This window comes from Rhinolophus sinicus, chromosome 13 (genome assembly GCF_057876585.1).
Source record: "Rhinolophus sinicus isolate RSI-liver-muscle chromosome 13, RSI-T2T, whole genome shotgun sequence".
Lineage (NCBI taxonomy): Eukaryota > Metazoa > Chordata > Mammalia > Chiroptera > Rhinolophidae > Rhinolophus > Rhinolophus sinicus.
In genome coordinates, this window is record NC_142513.1 from 6539495 (window position 1) to 6558267 (window position 18773).

Below are 18773 nucleotides of genomic sequence, written 5' to 3' on the forward strand. Positions count from 1 at the left end.
AAGAAAAATGCTGTGTTTTTGCTTCCTCCTTTCCTTTTCTCTCTTGAGCGCACTCCATTCAGGCTTTTGTCCTCCACAGAAACTGCTCTTGTCAAAGTTGCCAGGATGTCGCCCCTCCCCCAACCCCTCACGGCAGCTGCCACGTCAGATATGACTCAGTCCTTAACTTGGTGGACCTGCCAGTCACATCTGACACAGGGGCCACCCCTTCCTTCTTGAAACATCTTCCTCACTTGGTCTCCAGGTCTTTCCACCTCCCTGGCTGCTGTCCGTTCATCTCCTTTGCTGGATCTTACCCTCTGCAGGTTGGGGTCCCCCAGAGACCAGCTCTTACACGTCTTCTCTAACTACCTTTACTTCCTTGGAAATCTCCACCGGTCCCAAGGGTTTAAACACAGCCATCTACTGACAAGTCCCAAATTTATATCTCTCACCAAGACCGACCCCTGAAGTCCAGACGTAAACATCCAGCTGCCTCTCCTGCGTGTCTGCTTCTATGCTTACGTCTCCATCCAAGTGCTCACTGAGCATCTCAACCTCAATATGTCCAAAGCTGAGCTCTGTATTCACTCCTAACAACAAAATGCCCATCTATGTAGTCCCCAGCCTCTTCATCTCAGTTAATGACAACTCCATCCTGACACTGCTTGTTATTCAGTGGTAGAATTGGAATTAAAGAATCAAGATCTTCAGAGTCCTTCTCTCTATATGTAGTCAACAAAACATAAGCACTGCAGTCAGGTAGCCTTGGTGTCAGCTCTGCCTCTGTCACCTACTGGCTGCGTGACCCTGTCCAAGTTACTCAGCCTCTCTGAGCCTGTTTCTTCATCTGTAAAATGGGGATAATAATAGTATCCAGCACATTATCACATCATTCACACTTGTGAAAACTAAATAAGGTAAGCCACGTGAAGTACTTAACATAGAGCTGTTGCATTTTGAGACAAAGAAAATTTAACTATTATTAGTATCATGGTTTTTCTCCCTATCACTCCACATTTCAGTCTTTTTATTCTTCCCTTCCATGGTCCTCCATCAAAACTCACCAAGACAGCACAACTGAATCTAATTTGAACGCTACATAACCAAAGGCGGAAGTCCTAATTTGGGTAAAAAAAAAAGGGAGGCAGGAGTTGTAAAATAATTTTAGAAACATTAGACTCTAAAAGCCCATGCCCACCCACAAGTCCTAGTTTCTTAGTCTGATGGTTAAGGGTCTCTACAACCTTTCCTTTGGTTTTCCAACTGTATTTTCCACTATTCCCTTACATTTCTCCAATCAACAGGGCCAACATATGACCCGTGCAGATGCCATCTGCTTCCCAGTACTTTCTCCGCCTGTATCTCTTTCTGTTTATCAAAAATGTACTTCACTTTCAAGTGCCAAATCCGTGAAGCTGACCAGATGTCCTCACTCCTGGGTGGTTTCTGATGACATGACTCCCTCTAGTATATTTTCTGTATGCTATATGTTAAGTCAAATTCTGGGATAAAATCACTTTGAAGGAAATCATCTCATTGAAACATCAAAACTTACGAAGAAATTCCTATCTTTTTACCATCTTACACTTGAAGAAATCAAAGCCTCAAGAAAACCAAGTCACTTATTCCAAGTTGCACAGCTGAAAAAAGAATTGTCCAACTCCATAGGTTCACCGCTCAAGATTTTGTTTTTACCAATTATTTGAAAGTTGTGCAATCAGGTTACAACTATACAACTATGCAAAATGGAATACTGTTCATTTGAGGAAGTGCTACTCAAAAAATGTTAGTAAGTGGAAAATTGTAAACACTAAGTTAATCTCAAATTAAAAATGAAGAAAGAATCACCTAATTCCAACATTAGAAGGCCAAGTGAATTATAATCTGTGCTTTTTAATTTTGTTTTGTTTACCTTAGGGCCACAGGCCAGGCCATTTTAACAGGTAAAGAGAACTATGCACCCAAAAGACTTTGTCAGTACAAAGAGAAACTCCATCTTAAATTATACAAGTTGTGGAGTAAGCAGTTTTCAGTAGTAAGAGTATATCTTTAATGAATCGCATGAATTGAGCACTAAGGAACATTTGATATGAAATGTTTACAGCAGCAGAGATGACATGCCAGTGTTAGGAGCCTGAGTGAGTTGGGTACGAATTCAAATTCTTGTTTCATGGTGGAGTCAAATAATAATAATTGCCCTACTTTTTAATAGTTTATTATTTCCAGGTGATAAAGGAAGAATTTTTTTTGCATACCTTATCTACTTGGATTTCTGTAACAGCACAACAAAGTAGAAATCATTATTGCCATTTAACAGATGAGGAAACTGGGGCTCAGGGAAGTTAAGTTACTTGTCCAAGGTCACACAGCTAAATTAAGGGCAGAACCAGGACCAAGATCCATCAGTCGCCAAAGCCTGTTATACTCAGTCATTTCAAAACGTGGTGTTTTCATCCGCAAAAGGAAGAGACTACCTGCCCAAGGGGCTATTGTAAGGGTAGAAGATGAAACAGGCAGTTGGTCGGAAGTGGTGATGCTAAATAAAACAGTATACTTTCTAAATTGTCAGAAACTTAGACGTGAAGAATTATGAAGTAGATGAATCGTCTTATAGCCTGATGCAGTTTGAATTCTATATCATTTAGGGTGCCTTTGGCTATGGGTGAAAAAACAAAAACAAAAAATCACCCATCACTAGTGGCTTAGTTAATGAGATGAATGTACTATTTCTTGCACAGAGTAAGAAGTCTAGAGGTGCAGTGATCTAGGTTGGTTCAGTACCTTCACTGCCCCAGATGCTTCAGTCTTCTCCAGTGTCCTCTGTGTTTTGGCTTGGCTCGCAGGCTTGGCCCCTGGGGTTTTCAGATGGCTGCCATAGTGTATATAGTCTCAATGTCCTAGCAAATGAAAGAGGGGTTTCCTAAGATTTTTTTTTAAAGATTTTTATTGGGGAAGGAGAACAGAATTTTTATTGGGGAACAGTGTGTACTTCCAGGACTTTTTCCAAGTCAAGTTGTTGTCCTTTCAATCTTAGTTGTGGAGGGCACAGCTCAGCTCCAGGTCCAGTTGCCGTTGTTAGTAGCAGGGGGCACAGCCCACCATCCCTTGCGGAGTCGAACCAGCAACCTTGTGGTTGAGAGGACGCGCTCCAACCAACTGAGCCATCTGGCACTGGCCCATGTGGGAATCGAACCGGCAGCCTTTGGCATTAGGAGCACGACTGCCTGAGCCACCGGGCCGGCCCCTGGGGTTTCCTAAGACTTACCCATAGACGAAACTGAGTCACATGCCTGTGTTGAGGTAGAAGGAAAGCTTGGAAAGTGTCTCCAGTAGAAATCAGGTTCTTCCAGGAAAGATGACAGACCACGGATAGAAACCAGACACATTTTTTCGATCCAACTTTATATCAGGAAGTAATTTTAAGTGAATGAAGCTAACGGAGGCTGCTACAGTGTAATCTATTTAAATATACTTATTTCACTAGCTTTTTAACTTGACTATGACCCACAGTAAGAATTCAATTTTACATCTTGACCTGATATACATGTATATACATGAAACAAAGTATTCACAAAGTAATACTCTTCTTACAGGCTGGTTATTTTCTATTCTTTTCTATTTTGTGTGGTGTTTTTTAATGCTGGTTTTAACCCACTAAATTATTTTCCAACCTATTAATAGTCACAATCTGAAGTTTCAAAAAACTCTATTCTACCATAATCACCTTTTTCGTCTATGCAAGCAGTGGTCTTGAGGGGACGTGACTGTTTCTTATGCAGCTGGGTATTCCCAGTGCCTGGCACGATACACTGGCATGCATAATGTTTCTCAGATGAACCTGAGAAGAGTAAAGATGGTACACATCACGTTACAACTTTTCAAAGACTGCTAGGGTGTATTATTGCAATCTCATTATGAGCTCTGCCTGACACACCTTTAAATAGAAAATGATTTTGAAATATACATCTGGTATAGATGCTTTCACTTAGATAAACTACATAGAATCATATCTATACCATTTATTTGGTATTTTTCACTCAGACTTTAACACGTTATGGTGTTAGTCATGGATGAGATATCAAAGTGAGTTGTATTTTGCAATGAGTCTGCAAAATAAATCTTGAGTTAACTGTCCCTTTGGTGTTACCCAGTCTGATTCACTCCTTCCAAGGTTATAATAACAGCCCTAATTTATTGAGAGTTTGTTAACTCACAGACAAGTAAAGAAACTTGCATAAGATTATATGGCTAGAAAGCAGCAAAAGCAGCAGAGCTGGAATTTGTCACCAGTGCCCTCATGCTTAGCCACTGGGCCTGTAAGTCCAAAAAGAGGGAACACTTTGTACCTTGTGAGATATCTTATATCTGTTTGAAATTTCCAAAGCTAGTGCTTCCCACACAGATGGGGAACATCAGTCCAATGAGGTCAGCCCAGAAATAGGGCTCCACTAGCAAACAGTTTTGGAAAATACTACTTACTTTAAACTGTCTGCTGAAGATTCACAATGGACGTCAGTCTAGTAAAGGCTCTGAGAAGTCCTGCAGCAAGCATGCCCGCTTCACATTGTTTAGCTGAGTGTCTCTCAAACTTAATTATTCAAATAACTAGTAGCTGTCTAGCCAGTTGGGCATATCTGTCTTCCAAGGAACAGTTCTTTGAGGAAATTCTGAGCCAGGCATACAGACCAAAGTTGGAAAATGCTTCTTCTAGGATGCATCAAACCACAGATAGATTTTATTTGACCTTCACCATGTTTTAAATAGTATTTTAATTAACTGACAGTATTATTAAATTGGCAAAGCCAATGATATTTTAAAATTCTGAGATTTCAATACAACCCCCTAATTCAGACATTTCTGAAAAATGGGAAGTTTCGTCCTGTCTTCTCACGTGGGATGTGTTATGCCCACCCTTAAGCTGGGGCATTCACTCTCCAGTTCACCCAGTTCCCACCCCTCCACTGATTCCCAGCAGGACACCATGTGAGCTGTCCTTCATTAATACACTTATATTGTAATGTTCTTGTGGTAGAGTTGAGAGTAAAGTTAAATATTTCCATTATAGATACTTTACTTCCTTCACAGCACTTACCACAATTTGGAGTTACTTAAGTGACCATCTGGTTAATAAACTATAAATCCAGCCTGAGAGTCAATCTGTTGGCAAGCATTGAACAATAAGTAGCAGACATGAATACTTTCATGTATTCATTCAACAAACATCTGAGTGCTTTCTTTGTGTGAGGAATGATTTTAGGTTCTAGGGTGGCTAGAACGATGTACCTCATGGGAGCTTTCATTCTATAAACAATAAACAAGTAAATTTATAAACAAACAAATACTTCCAACGCATAGAAAAGATTATGCATGAAATAAACAGTTTTGGAATAGAATGTGGAGTGGAGATGAGGCAGATAATTCAAATTATGGAGGGGGTAACATCGGGAAGGAGTTTGGTCTCTAAAAATTCAGGGAAAGGATTTTTTTTTCTTTGCACAAGGCCAAATCATTCTTAGAAAGTCTGCAGCCTAATTTTGCTGGCATCGAAAACAGTTTTCTCACTATTGGGAAATGTTTATTAAACAGATGACAAACACGTTCTAGGCTGTGGATTATTCGCTTTTGTATTTTGAAGCCATCTTTTTTCAATATTGGGTATTTTTCCTCTAATAAATGTGAAATGCCATTATCAGTACCCGCTGGAACTAATCATGGAACAGAAGAATCTTCCACAAATCCCTTTGGCCCGATGTCACTTACCCTGAGAATCACTCTCCACCCACTCTTTGCTCTCAGCAAACGTAGTTTTCCATTTTAAGTCATACATAATGGGCTTTGTTTAAGAGTGTACCCACTTGTAGGTCCTTAGGAGTATCCCCAAAGTAATGACCGCTGCCGAAGAAGGAAACGGAGAAGGAGAAGGAAAAGGTGAAGAGGAAGAAAAGAAGCAAGGAAAAACACTTTATTGCTTAATTCTCTAGCCACATTTCATTTGCCCTTGGAAATCAACTTGACAAATTCACTTACCTCCTAAGTGCAGGAATTGCTGAGAGAGAAAATGAAAAACCCATGTTTATACGAAGCAGGTGTGAGTTGCTTTCTTTGATAGATTTCTTTCCACCCTCCATCTATGACTAATAAACAACCGGTTTATTTCATCTTAAAACATCTCTGCGTCAGTCAATACCGTAAGCTAGTGAGGCCCTACGATGTAAAGGCCCAGTGTTGCACTTCTGCCGAGAGGGGAATTTTTAGCATCCCAAGGTTATGTCGACAGAGAATTAAAACAGGTGCTGATCTTATAACTTACAAGAAAGAGCATCATACTCGATAATTGGTCCAGCCTAACTTGATTCAATTAGTATATGCAGATAAAAGAACGATGTTAACCTTCTTCTGAAAAGAGGAGGGAAAATGGGTAATTGGAGCATTTTTAGATCTGTGTCGTGCAGCTTAAATTCTCCTCTCATAAAACATGCCAGAAGGCAATGAAAATCTAGATTTCACGTTTCAATATTTTTATGTTATTTTTATATTTTCCTTGCCCTCTGAAGTCTCTGATAATTTCTTAATTAGCCACCTGGGTCACAAGGAAGCTTGTTTTCAACCATGGCAATTGGGCAGTGATACAATTTTAAAGTCCTAAACCATGCATGTTTTTGGAACGAGCAATTTGACGTGTAGGAATTTATTGAGAAAATGAGCAAAATTTTATGCACAAGACTTCTTTTTTAAAATTCCAGCGTTGCAAGAGAGAAGCTGGGACGAGCTATAAGATCCAATAGGATGGCTTTTTTACTGTTAGGATACACTGGACATCAGAAACCGGGATGACAGAGAAATAGAACCATTGACCTGTGAAGACAGCCATAATGTAATGTTAACCAAGAAGAGCGGGTTTTTAAATAGATCTGCAGGATGCTCCCCTTTGGGTAAAAACGATGCCCACCTGCCCACCTGGCCATCCATAGTTATTCTTCCATCCAAAGGGCAGTAGGATGAAAAAATGCAAATTGTTAGTAGTAGTTTCTTTCAGTAATAGGATAATGGGTGCATTGTGTTTTTACTCTTCGCTCATCTATATTTTCTCTTTCGTATAAAAGGAAAAAGTACAGTCTACTGCCTACCTAAGTCAAAAACAAAAACAAAAACCCCAAAATCTACACTCTAGGTAATTTCCTGACTTCTCCACTAGGGTGCGCTACGAGGCTTGAGGCATCCTGAGTTCATCAGAAATGGCCATAGGCAGCTCGTCACAGCTTCAACAAGAGGTTAATGTTGCTGGCAATAATTCCCAAACTATGCAATCCAGAGCTTGTGTGGCAACTCCTTGTTCAGAAATAACACTGACTTTTAAAAATATATTTATAGCTAGTGTGTAGTAATCTCCAGTAGGCGATGGGAAAGAAATTTTGATATGGATGGGCAGTTTGGGGAAACTTTTCATAACTAGCATTTCTGACGGTTGTGCTATTTGTGTTCATTTTGCCAAAGGGTTAAAAGATGTGAATCCATCTTTATCAGTTGACGTGAATTGGACAGGAATAATGGGGAAAATAAAAATACAACATTAACTACAGTGAGAGACCCTCCTTAGGTAGATTTCACCTTTGTAGTAAAGCCAAGTCTAAAAAAAAGAAAAAAAAAAATCCCAATCTTCTTAGGAAATGTTCAAGTTCCACCACAAAACATTTTTGGGAGACTTTGGTTTGGGAGTTCCTTCCTGTCTGTTTACTAATTTGTCTTCCCTTCTAGGCACGTTGTAGGTAAATTCTATCACTAAGCATCAACCCAGTGCCATTTTTTCCTCCTACATCTGAAGGTGGTTCTATGCAGGTGATAATGCTCTCAGAAGAAGCGCAGTAAAAACTTAACGATTGTCTGGAGACCATTGTCACCTAGCAAATGATGCTCTTTGTGCTGCGAGGGCATCCAAGTGGGAGAGGAAACAGCTTTCCTTTTTATTTCAGGCAGCATGTGGCTCAAATTTCTAACAGATGGAAAGGAGTGGAGCGATGGGTTTTTGTACCCTTCCATGTTTCTCAGACAAGTTTTCCTGCGTTCAACTGGATGTTAGGCACTGATTCTTGGTACAAAAATTCAAAACGAAACCAGTGAGGTACCATCCATGGGGAAATCAAGATGAGGTAGACGTTCCTCACAGATTGTTCCAGACAAGGTTTTTGGTTTTGTTTTGTTTTGTTTCACCCTTGATCATCCTGCCTTAACTTACATTTTCACGTTGACAACGGAGACTTTGCTTAAAGGAGTCTGAAATCCAGTTGACAATTTGCAGTTGAAAGTTCCATATGGGTTTTATTATAGACAATGAAATTATGATAAGGCGGCATTATTTTTCAACATGACAAATTATGATCACTGAACTAGTGTTCCTGTCTGGGTGCCCTTTGAAGCCAACAAAAAGGGAGAAAATATAGGCTTCTTCTGCACAGATGAAAAACAAACTGACACCATGAACACCTGTTTGCTTAAAAGAAGTTTCCAGACATTTCCTGGAGAACGTTTGTGCATCTGTCTAAAATTTCTGTTTGCTGAGAATGATCTGAAGGCCTGATGCGAATAGCAAAACCATATGTGTAGTTAAGGACAAAGATCCTACAAATAACCCAACATTTAAGGCATAAGCCATAAACTGGTGGCCTCGGGCTGCATAACCTTCCCAACTGTGTTTAGTTCGGTCCTCTGGATTGTTTTTTAAAATTTGGAATTAGTTGCCCACATTTTGTTTTCATTTTAATTTTTAATGAAAATTAAGAACAAAATAAGAAATTATAAAATGGTATATTTGTCCACCAGGGCACACACACACACACACACACACACCCCGCCAATAGATAATTGCTGCTTGTATTTTTAAATGTATCCTTCTAGGATTTCTTTGGGCATACACAAGCAAATACAAGCATAAGTTCTTTCTTTTTCTTTTTACACAAAAGGTAATATAATAAACACTCTGTTCTAGTCTGTACATTTTTCGGTTAACACTGCTTTCTATATCTGTATAGCTGCCTCATTTGTGACCCTTGCACAGTTTTCCACTGAATGGACATACCATAATTTATTTAACCAGGACCCTATTCATGATGTGGCTGGTATCCAAACATTCGCTGTTACCTCACTGCAATGAATAACCTTGTGCATTTGTTATTTCAGACACATGTGAATTGAGGTATAGCATTAACTCTTAGACGTGAAATTGCTGGGTAAAAGGATACATTCTCTTTTTAAATGTTGGTAGATAATGCCAAAATTTCACCCCTCCAGCAGGACTGAATTAATTTACACTTCATTCTGCAATGTCTGAGAGAGTTCCTGCTTCTTACTTACCCCAGCTTCCAAACTGTATGTTTTCAAACATTTGGATTTTTTCCACCCTCAATCTTTCTGTTCACAATTTCTGGATTTTAAGTCAAGGTTACAAAAACCTTCTTAATCCTAAATTATTCAAATTGTTTTCCATGTTTTCTTCTAGTATTTTTATCCATGTGGATTTTATCCTCACATGGGGTTGAATAATCACAAGTTAATTTTTTTTTTCCAAATGGCCACCTTGTTTCCCTACGTCTCTTGTTAGAAATTCCTTCTTCACTCTGATGGATTTGAGGTGTCATCTTTATCACACACTAAATTCCTATGTCTTTGGGTAAAATGTGTTGTCTGTCGATGCTGACAAAAATGGACATAGAGACAAGGGAAATTAAAACAGAGAACCTTTGGTGAGAAGATGATGTTTGATTTCCTGAAAGACGGGAGGTAGCAGACGCAATGCAGCGTGGTGCTTAAAAAAAGCTTTTTGCCTCTGAAATCATTTGGGCCTGGGGTCAAACCCGAGCTCTCCTCTATGACCACAGGCAAGTGATTTATTCTTTCCACTCATCAATTGATTCATCGGTGCAAATGAAATTACAAATAGTACGTACTTCATGGGACCATTATAAGAATTAATATGAAACCTTAACGAGCTGAGCACTGAGCCTAACACATAAAGGTTGGTCATTTTTATTATTATCATGAATATTTTTCCTTCTTATTACCTATTCCTTACAGAATTCGTGGCTGCAAAATAGGTAAATCTCACATGTTAATACCACATGCTGCTTTATTTACCTATTCCAGGCTTTTTAATGGTTATTCATGCTTCCTTTTCGCAGCACTATCCTATAATTCTTTTTTAAAAACTTTTTAATCTTGAAATTATTGTAGAGTCACACAGTTGGTGTTCGGCTGACACAAAGCAGTTATCATCTGAGAGTTTTATGTTGCTAGACTGGTCCTTTCTGGGCCCTTTGATTGAGAGAGCAGGCTTTTTGAGAGGGTTTTTTTGGTCTGTGCCCATTGGTATTTTCAGGTTGCCGGCCTCTTCAACTCCAAGTCAGGATGTACGAGGCCAAAAGTAAAGCCCGGGGAATCCACCCCCATGTTGTTCCTCAGGTCCCCAGTAGTCTGCCTTCTCCTCTCCACCTTTCAGAGCCCTTTTGTGTTTGTTTTCTATGTGATATTGGGAATTTCCCATGGTGCTTAGTGGAAGAGTAAGGAACAGTGTGTATTTTCCATTTTCCTGGAAGCAGAAGTCTTACGTTCTTTTTTTAAAAGTCAGTCTAAGAAGAAAAAAGTGTTTCAAGGAAAGGGTCTCAAGTTCAAGCTGAGGATTTCAATGTGAAAGGCCCTGGAACTCTCGCTCAGGAGGGCCCCCAGGTAAACAAACCTCCGCTGTGGGCTCAGCCAGCAAGCGTTGTCATCCCTCAGTTGCTGTCCAAGTCTTGAGACACAGCTGCACCTGGAAAACCAGGGAAATAGAGCACAGCATCCTCAGGTGGCTGGGGAAGGTGCCCCATGGCAGAGGGAGTTCCAGCCAGAGCTCTTATCCTGGGTGAAGAAGCACTCACAGCCCTCTCCCTTGTTCAGAGGAGATGCATTGTGGCAGGTTTCCACTGATGGCAGCCTGGTGCATGCCCACCGCCTGGCATCCTACCAGTTCATTTCCTTGCAGTTGACATCACTATATTCCACGTCATTTCCAAGAAGTGTGGTGAATGTGCCCTGTGTGTTTAGCCCTGGGGTCTCAGAGAAGAATCAGTGCCTCTTGCTCTGCTTAGGAAACACCCAGTCTGGGAGCAGGGCAACCTAGACATGGAACCTTCCATACGTGGTGATGAGTACTGGGCTAGTGCTGTGGGCTATGAAACCAGAGTGGCTCGGAGCAGCTGGCCCCATCTCCCGGTTGGGGCCTCCCAGAATAGATGCCTCCCCCATCCTGCCACACAACCTCTCTGAGTACTTTGCTCCTTGTCTAAAGTAGCAGCTCCCTGGTTACTCTCTGTTCCCTCATCTTCTTCAATTTGTCCCTTACACTCTTCACTACCTGAGTCACATGTTACATTTATTGGTTTATTTATATTTGGGGGGCAGTCGGCAAGTCAGCTCTCCCTCACTCTACCCATCTCCAGAGCAAACTCTGTACTGCAAATCCACAGTCCCCAGGATGTATTTTATGTACCACCTGCCACCCCTACCAATGAACCAAACAGCTTTTCAGATCCAAGGATGTACCTAAAGAATCTTCCTAGTGAAATCTTCCCTTTTTTTGTGAGAATACTTATAAAGTTGTTAAATTTGCGTACTTCTTGACGCAGAAATTTTACGTCCGGGAATTTACCCAAAAGAAATATAGATACACTGGATCAATTAAAAATAGAATTGTGGGAGGTCAATTTTAACACTGCTTATAGCATCCTAGAGGTAAGACCATAAGCACCATAAATGCCCACGAATAAGGATATTGGACAATAAATAATGTTATAAATACAACCGGACAGTGGAATACTACTTAAGACATAAAAAAGGAAGCAGATCTAGCTGTGTGGCAATGGGAAGATGTCCGTTGTGTGGACAAAACAAAACAAAAACAAAAACAACTTGTTACAAATAGCCCCATCTCATTTAAATAAAATTTATTTACATCCAGTCATCTATTAAGTAGTCAAACGGTACATACTTATTGAATGCCTGCTGTGGACTCCCTGCTCTAGATACTAAAGAAACAACAGTGGGCAAAGTTGAAGTAACCTGTCTTTGTCAAGATGACAGTTGGGTGGGGGATGAGGAAAAGGGCAGGTACTGAGCAAGTAAAGGAAAATGTTGTAATAGCTGAGAAGGAGAAAGGACAAGGTACAATGGTAGAGACGATAATGAGGGGAGGAGAGGTGACACTTACGACTTGAAGGATGAACGGAAATTAACCACAGGCAGATAGAGAGGAGGAACGTGCCAGACAGAAAGGCTCGAGGTCAGAGCTAGATTGGGGTGTGTTTGAAAAACTCATGAAGAATGGTGGCCAGAGAGAATAACGTGAAGGAGAGAGGTAGAGACGTAGACCCGGCCAGACCATGTAAGACATTGGAGACCCTGTATTGGAGTTTAGACCTGACTCCATGGGACATAGGAAGCCTTTGAAGGGTGGTAAGGAATGGGAAGGTGGGCTGTGCTGAGTAAATGATGGATTGAAGGGTCCAAGAGCCCAAGTAGACAGACCAGGGGGCCATTGCAGTCATGAGGTGGTGCGATGGCCATAGCGTGACCTTAGGTCCTGGGCGTGGAGATGGCAAAGGAGGTCTGATTCTGAATGCATCTATCCTCTGGGGTGAGTTAGGAGAAAAGCAGTCCTTATATCACCTTCCTTGCACCAATGAGCAACCGTATCCCGACAATGGAATTATTGTTTTAAATGTAAATGCTTTTTTTATGTTGATATGATTCGTGGTTGTGAAGCTTGTAGGAACCGAAATAGACACGTCTCTGGGGATCAGGTACAAATCATTGGACTTGGAGACCACAAAGATGGAGACTATTGGTATCATATACAGCCTTTTTGCAGAACTGGGAGAAAAGGGTTTCTGTTTGGAATGCAACGTGCACGGCTATGTTTGTTACCCTCTGGCTCCAAACAATGTCCCTCCAACTAACTGCAAATGCTGAATATGTAGAGAGGGGGGGAGGGGGAGGAAGAGTGATGCTTATAAGCTCCTGATTGTTCTACACACTCGTGGGCCGAAGAAATATGGCTGGAATTCGAGGGTCAAGGAGAAAGGGGTGTGAAGCGAAAATATTGCTTTGAGAGTCCGCATTCAACAACTTGCAACTGTGAAAACTCTGTTTTGCCCCTAGGACATAGTTGACAAGGGCAAAGAAGGACGGGACACCACTCCTGTGGGTTGTGCTATCCTCGGGGACTCTGAAGAACTGGAGACCGCAAAGGAGGACCCCCAGACAACAGACATACCCGAGAATAATAACGCCATCATGAGCTTCTTTAAAACACTGGTAAGTCGTTTTCTTCCTTTTCTCCTCAATTCTATTGCTCAAAAGTGTTGTTATTCTAAGAATAATACACGCTTGAGTGTCCTTGGTTGGAATCGGGTGTCACCATGATACAGCTGGGACGCAGCTGAGAACAGCGACAAGATGTGTTTCGTAAGGGAATTGTGTTACCCCAGGCTTTCCTTGAGGGAGACTTCAGACATACAAACAGTGGGTGCCCAAACTGTGTAACGTGAGCTGTGTCGTAATGGAACTCTATTGCAATTGGTTTGGTCGTTGATCATAAAAATACTTAGGAAATTCCTCCTCGAGGCATTGACCTATCGAAGCAGATTTGCCACTCACATGACAAATAAAACTGTAGAAACCACTTTCTATCTTGTTCCATCTAAGTCTACCATTCGAATGGATGGAGGTAGGGACCCATGTCTTGCATTGTTTGCTCATCTCTGACTCCTCAGGGCAGAGCCCATGGCCTGGCACACGCCAGACATTCAAAACAGGGCTGGTGAGTGAATGCATAATTAAGCAGATTAAGCCCAAGTGTGTCTGGACTATTTCCAAAGACCAAGACTAACTTCAAAAGATAAAACCAAATAAGACAGTAGAATGTGCCACAAACACCAAAATGTTGTGCATTCATTTGGATTAGTGGCAGAACTGATGGGAAATCTGTGGCCTTCCAGGAGACAATTTTGAATGTGGTCAAACTCTTGGTGAATGTATAAGATCTGATGCATTTCATTATAAAATATTTTTATAATATTTTTTATATTTTTATAAAAAATATAAAGTATTTTTTATAACAAAAAAAATAATTTTTGTTAGCTTTTGTATGCCTAGGTATACCAGAAGTCTGTGGGTTTCTATTGTACTAAAAGGACTTCTGATTTTTTATTTGTATAGTGAATTGAACCACCCTAAAAAAATATGTACCTATGAAATAAAATCACCCTAAAGAGCTAAGATTTTTAACATTTGCTTTTCTCAATCTTTGAAGGTTTCACCTAACAAAACTGAAACAAAAAAAGATCTGGAAGACACGGTAGGTAGTTTGAAGTGTTTATGTTTGGGTTTATGGATTGAATTGGATTTGGATTTGTTTCTGCTTCTTTGTGTGTGGATGTATGTATACATATGCACATGTATCTATATTTAGTAATTTAATGGTGCTGTTAGATTGGCTTTAACTGTTTCATTTACATAGTGGTATTTTAGTGAAAATTTCAGTGGGAAGCTTGAACTATTTGCCAATCCCAGTTAAATAATGTCACAATAACTAATTTCTTATATAGAGTAAGAACAGAATACGAATAATTCTCTGTCATCTTAGTCTTTTTCGTTGTAGAGAACCCCAGAGAATGTAGTAAAAATTAGCTGCTGGAAATGAGGAAGAAGTAAGACTCAATTTAAAGCGGTAGAAGGAAAGGCTTCTATATTTTTTCGTTTTAAAAATATATATGTTCTTTGTTTTTCATGCAACTTGAAAAAAATAGATCTCCACTGCCAAAGCAATTATTTGGTGAAATGAAATAGTCACCAGTGGATACTTGCCAAATGAAGGGACGTGTAGAGGAGTTAGGATGCCCTAGCAAGCCTGGGTTTTTTCACTGTCATCCTGGAAATTCAGCCAATTCCCTTCAAAATAAATTTTGTTTGGAATGACTACTTTCTAGAGATGTTCTCCTTTACACTTGACAGAATTGATTATCTCTAGTGGAACACATGGTTTACATTTCGTAGGAATCGTGAGGAGAGTTTAACCTGGTGACAGATAAGTGTCTTGCGTCCTTCTTTTGATAAGTGAAAGTGCTTCGAAAGACATTGGGACCCAATAAATGGCTTGACCAGCCGATACATCTGCTACCCATATTTGAAGGGCCTACATTGTGAAAAGGATTCTGGAATTTGTCTCAGAAGACCCACTTTTGAGCTCTGGTCCTGCTGTTTGCTAGCTGTGTAATCCTAACCTGTCTCAACCCAAATCTCCACATCTGTCATATTGGGACAATAAAAATTCTATCTCCCCAGCCCGACATTGAATGAAGGTGTGGCAATGCTTGGTAAACCCTGGAGCTGTTATTCCAACGTGGGTGATCCCTATTTCCATAATCAGTGCAAGACAGACTAAACACCATGCTTACATTTGTGTTATATTGACTGCTTCCTCTAGAACATATTTCTTTTATTGAAAAAAATATATATATCTGAGACAGCTACGTGCCTTTGCCTATAAATTTATTAATTTGCTACAAGGCAGCTAGGGTCAAGTTCAATGAACGATTGGGTCCAATGTTTCTCTTTTAGTCCTGTGTTTTGCATTGTTTGAGGTCACATAGTCAGCACCATAGGCTATAAATAGTGGGGTATGTGGGTGTGTTATGTGGCCTCCCAAGTGATCTGTGGCTCTCACACCTAAACTCTTCCTCCACCCAGAATGCGGTCCCAACTGAACTGAGCCAGCTGATAAAATCTCATTGCTCTGCCCAGAGAGCTGTGGGGTCATGGGTGGTGAAGCTGGGTCTCAAAAGAGGATTTTGTGAATGTAGGTTGTCCATAACACCCACAAACAGACCTCTTTCTATGACCCTGGTCCTCATGCCTTGCCTTTTTAACATCTTTATTCTACTGACGTGCTTGGAATCGCACTTTTGAGATGTCTACCCCATTTGTCCTTCTTCCCATTTGGACCCGGGCAATTTTTAGTATACGACATGCCCCTCACAAAATCCCCCGCCATTTGTAACTTGAGTCAACAATTCTGAATGGTTGTGGCTGGCTTATTTCAGTTCCAATCTCTCCCCCACTTTGGCTCAGTGGACTGGCTCATACTAGAAATTTCTTTTGCCTGGGAGATCTGCCCATCTAGAAGTCAGTTGGAATTTTTGTGGGGATACTGCTTCCCTGAAGTTTATAATAATGAAAAAAAGGAGATCAGTGAGAGAATGAAAGTCACTCCGTGGCAGTATTCGCCTTGACTCCAGGAAGCAAAAATGAATTGTTTGTCTTCAGGTATTTTTTTTTTTCTTTCCCATGTGACAAGATCATGTAGATATTTAAAACTATCAAGGAGGGACTGTATTATCTTTTGGATCTTTTAGATTTTTTCACCTGAATTTTTCCCCTATGTCATATAGACAGTGTTTAAATGCCCTGTCATTGTCTTTAGCAAATGGAGTTGTGTTAACCTGGGTCATTTAAATAGGTCACCATGTTGAAAATCAATGTGTACCTGAAATGGACTATGAGTATGCTCTTTAGCAAGTCAACTTTGAGAGTTTCACAAAGATAAACATTTATATGATGTCTTGTGGGTGGGGGATGGGGTGATATACCAGCAGTTAATTGTCCAAGTGTTTCAATGCACTGAAAAACAACAGAAAGAAATGGATTTTGTTTAAAAACAAAGTTCTAAGCTGTGACTGCTGTTGCCCGAAAGGCATCCAAAATAGAAATTGTCTGTGATGGACAAGCTGGCCAGAAGACATCTGAGATCCAGGCTAAAGGCACCAAGAAGAAACACCTGCATAGCCCCAGGCTGGGACTCACCTTTAGAAAACTCTTTAGGCATAAGGTCTGTATCTTGTTAAACTAGGAGGGGAAAAAAGAACCCTGGTCTTCACCACATGATACACGTGCCATTCCGTATCCACCCAACTCCATGTCAGTGAAGACAGAGCCTTGGGTGGTTGAAATCATTAAAGGGGAATTAAAGAGTCTGTGAATCAAATTTCAGTAATTAGAAAAAAAACAAGTCTCCAAAGTTATAAATATCTCAGATGCGTTTCAGGACCAGGGTTCTGAAATTACTCTTCTAACTCAGGATTTCCCCAAATGTTGAAAGTATACATACCACGTTCATCATTTTTGTCATATATACTATTATTTACTTGATATTTTCATATTGAAGTGGACCTTTTCCTTACTGAAGGGTATCTTTAAAAGAGAATTGATATTACATCATACACAGAAAGCCAGAATCATCATAAGAGGAAGGTAACTATTAATATGGCTAATAAAAAATAAAAGATACTACATTAGAGTTACCTTGTTTGTGTTAAGCTCTGAATTTAATGCCCTTTCAAGCTTTATCAGAAGGCAATTAGCCAGCAGTAGAGAAATTGTAAAGACGTAGCAGCACCAGACCAAGATTTCCCCCAGAAGGTTCTTAGAGGGATTAAATGAGAGTTGAAAAAGGAAAAGTGTTTTCATTATTTGAATGTGATTTGGTGTCATACCTCTGTACAGTGTAAAACCTTTTCTGATAACCTCCTTCAATGGTATGCTTTCCACATTTGGGAAACCTCAAGATAACCATTTTGTCTTTCTGTGGTCTGTTCCATCCATTCCCAATATTAACTAAGCTTATACTGAACCCACCTAAAAATTCAGGCAGAACAAAACAATGAACGAAGGCAGAGGAAGTCCTACTTCCATTCCCTTGGGAAGGAGGGCAACATCGGAGTCGGTTTTGGAGATTTTACTCTTCCATGTCTAACAAGACACCAGTGATTGTCTGAAAGCATCAACTAAAAGAACCCCTGCATTGGTCCAGCATGCTTAGAAGTTTGTCTAAAATATCAACCATTCTCCCCTTAGTTGAATGAACTGATTTACAAAAACTTCCCCAGCTGGATGTGACAGTCCCAGGATTGTGTACACAAATAAAAGCTCCATAGAAAGTTCCATTGGGTGAATCTATATTTGCATAAACAAACTGTTATGAAGCCACTCTTCAATTTCCATACAGGCTTCTCTTGTTCTATAAAGAGAGAAAGGGGTAGATACTGCAATGGGGAAGGCAAAAATAAAAGTTATACTACTGTATGTGGTAGGCAATTCGGTAACTGCTCCTGAAACATGACATCGATCTGGAACAAAGGAATCCAGCTGGAAGCCCTCTTGGGGCTTCTGTGAGTCGGGGGCCTTGAAAGTTTAAGAAGTGTATGACTTTCCCCGGCCCCAGATCTGTATTTCATTATGATACTCATTTCATGCACAGAATCTCTTCCCTACCTCTTAAGTGGCCCACCCGAGTTCAGTATTCCTAGGACTTCCCCAAATCATTGGCCTCGCGTCCTGTTGGGGTCGCATAGGATTCTGGAACTACTGGGATGTTGGAGAGGAAGCATCCCTTTCTGGGATTCTGTGATACAGGCCGAAGGACTTTTGGGTTTTACCCTGGAGTTACATTCATTCTACTTATCACATAAAAATAGAGTAAGGGGACAATTCCCAAATGTTCTTCATTTTCATTTATGTAGCAGTTTGGATCTCATTGGCTCTTACCTCCATGTCTAGGCTAGTTTATTTATTTTCTTCACTTAGTTATTCTGTTGTCCAAAAAGATAGGAAGATAGGGCCATTAAAACTGACCAGCCAGGTTCTATCAGTGAACCTTGTGGTGTGATTATAGGAGGTGTGATTGTCACCCTCCCTGATTTCATTGTAAC

General features: G+C 40.4%; 1 protein-coding gene across 15 annotated transcripts in view; it reads left to right on the top strand.

The window, feature by feature from the left end:
- BCAS1 (brain enriched myelin associated protein 1) overlaps positions 1–18773 on the top strand; it is a 78531-nt gene that overhangs the window by 23835 nt on the left and 35923 nt on the right. For 10 of the 15 annotated variants that reach the window (XM_088789070.1, XM_019726059.3, XM_019726057.3 and 7 more), the window contains exons 5-7: positions 13168–13323; positions 14321–14365; positions 16760–16894. In XM_088789070.1, coding sequence (XP_088645196.1) covers positions 13168–13323; positions 14321–14365; positions 16760–16894 — 336 coding nt within the window. The remainder of the gene's footprint in view (positions 1–13167; positions 13324–14320; positions 14366–16759; positions 16895–18773) is intronic. The other 5 variants (XM_074318257.2, XM_074318256.2, XM_019726060.3 and 2 more) reach the window with 1 other exon arrangement.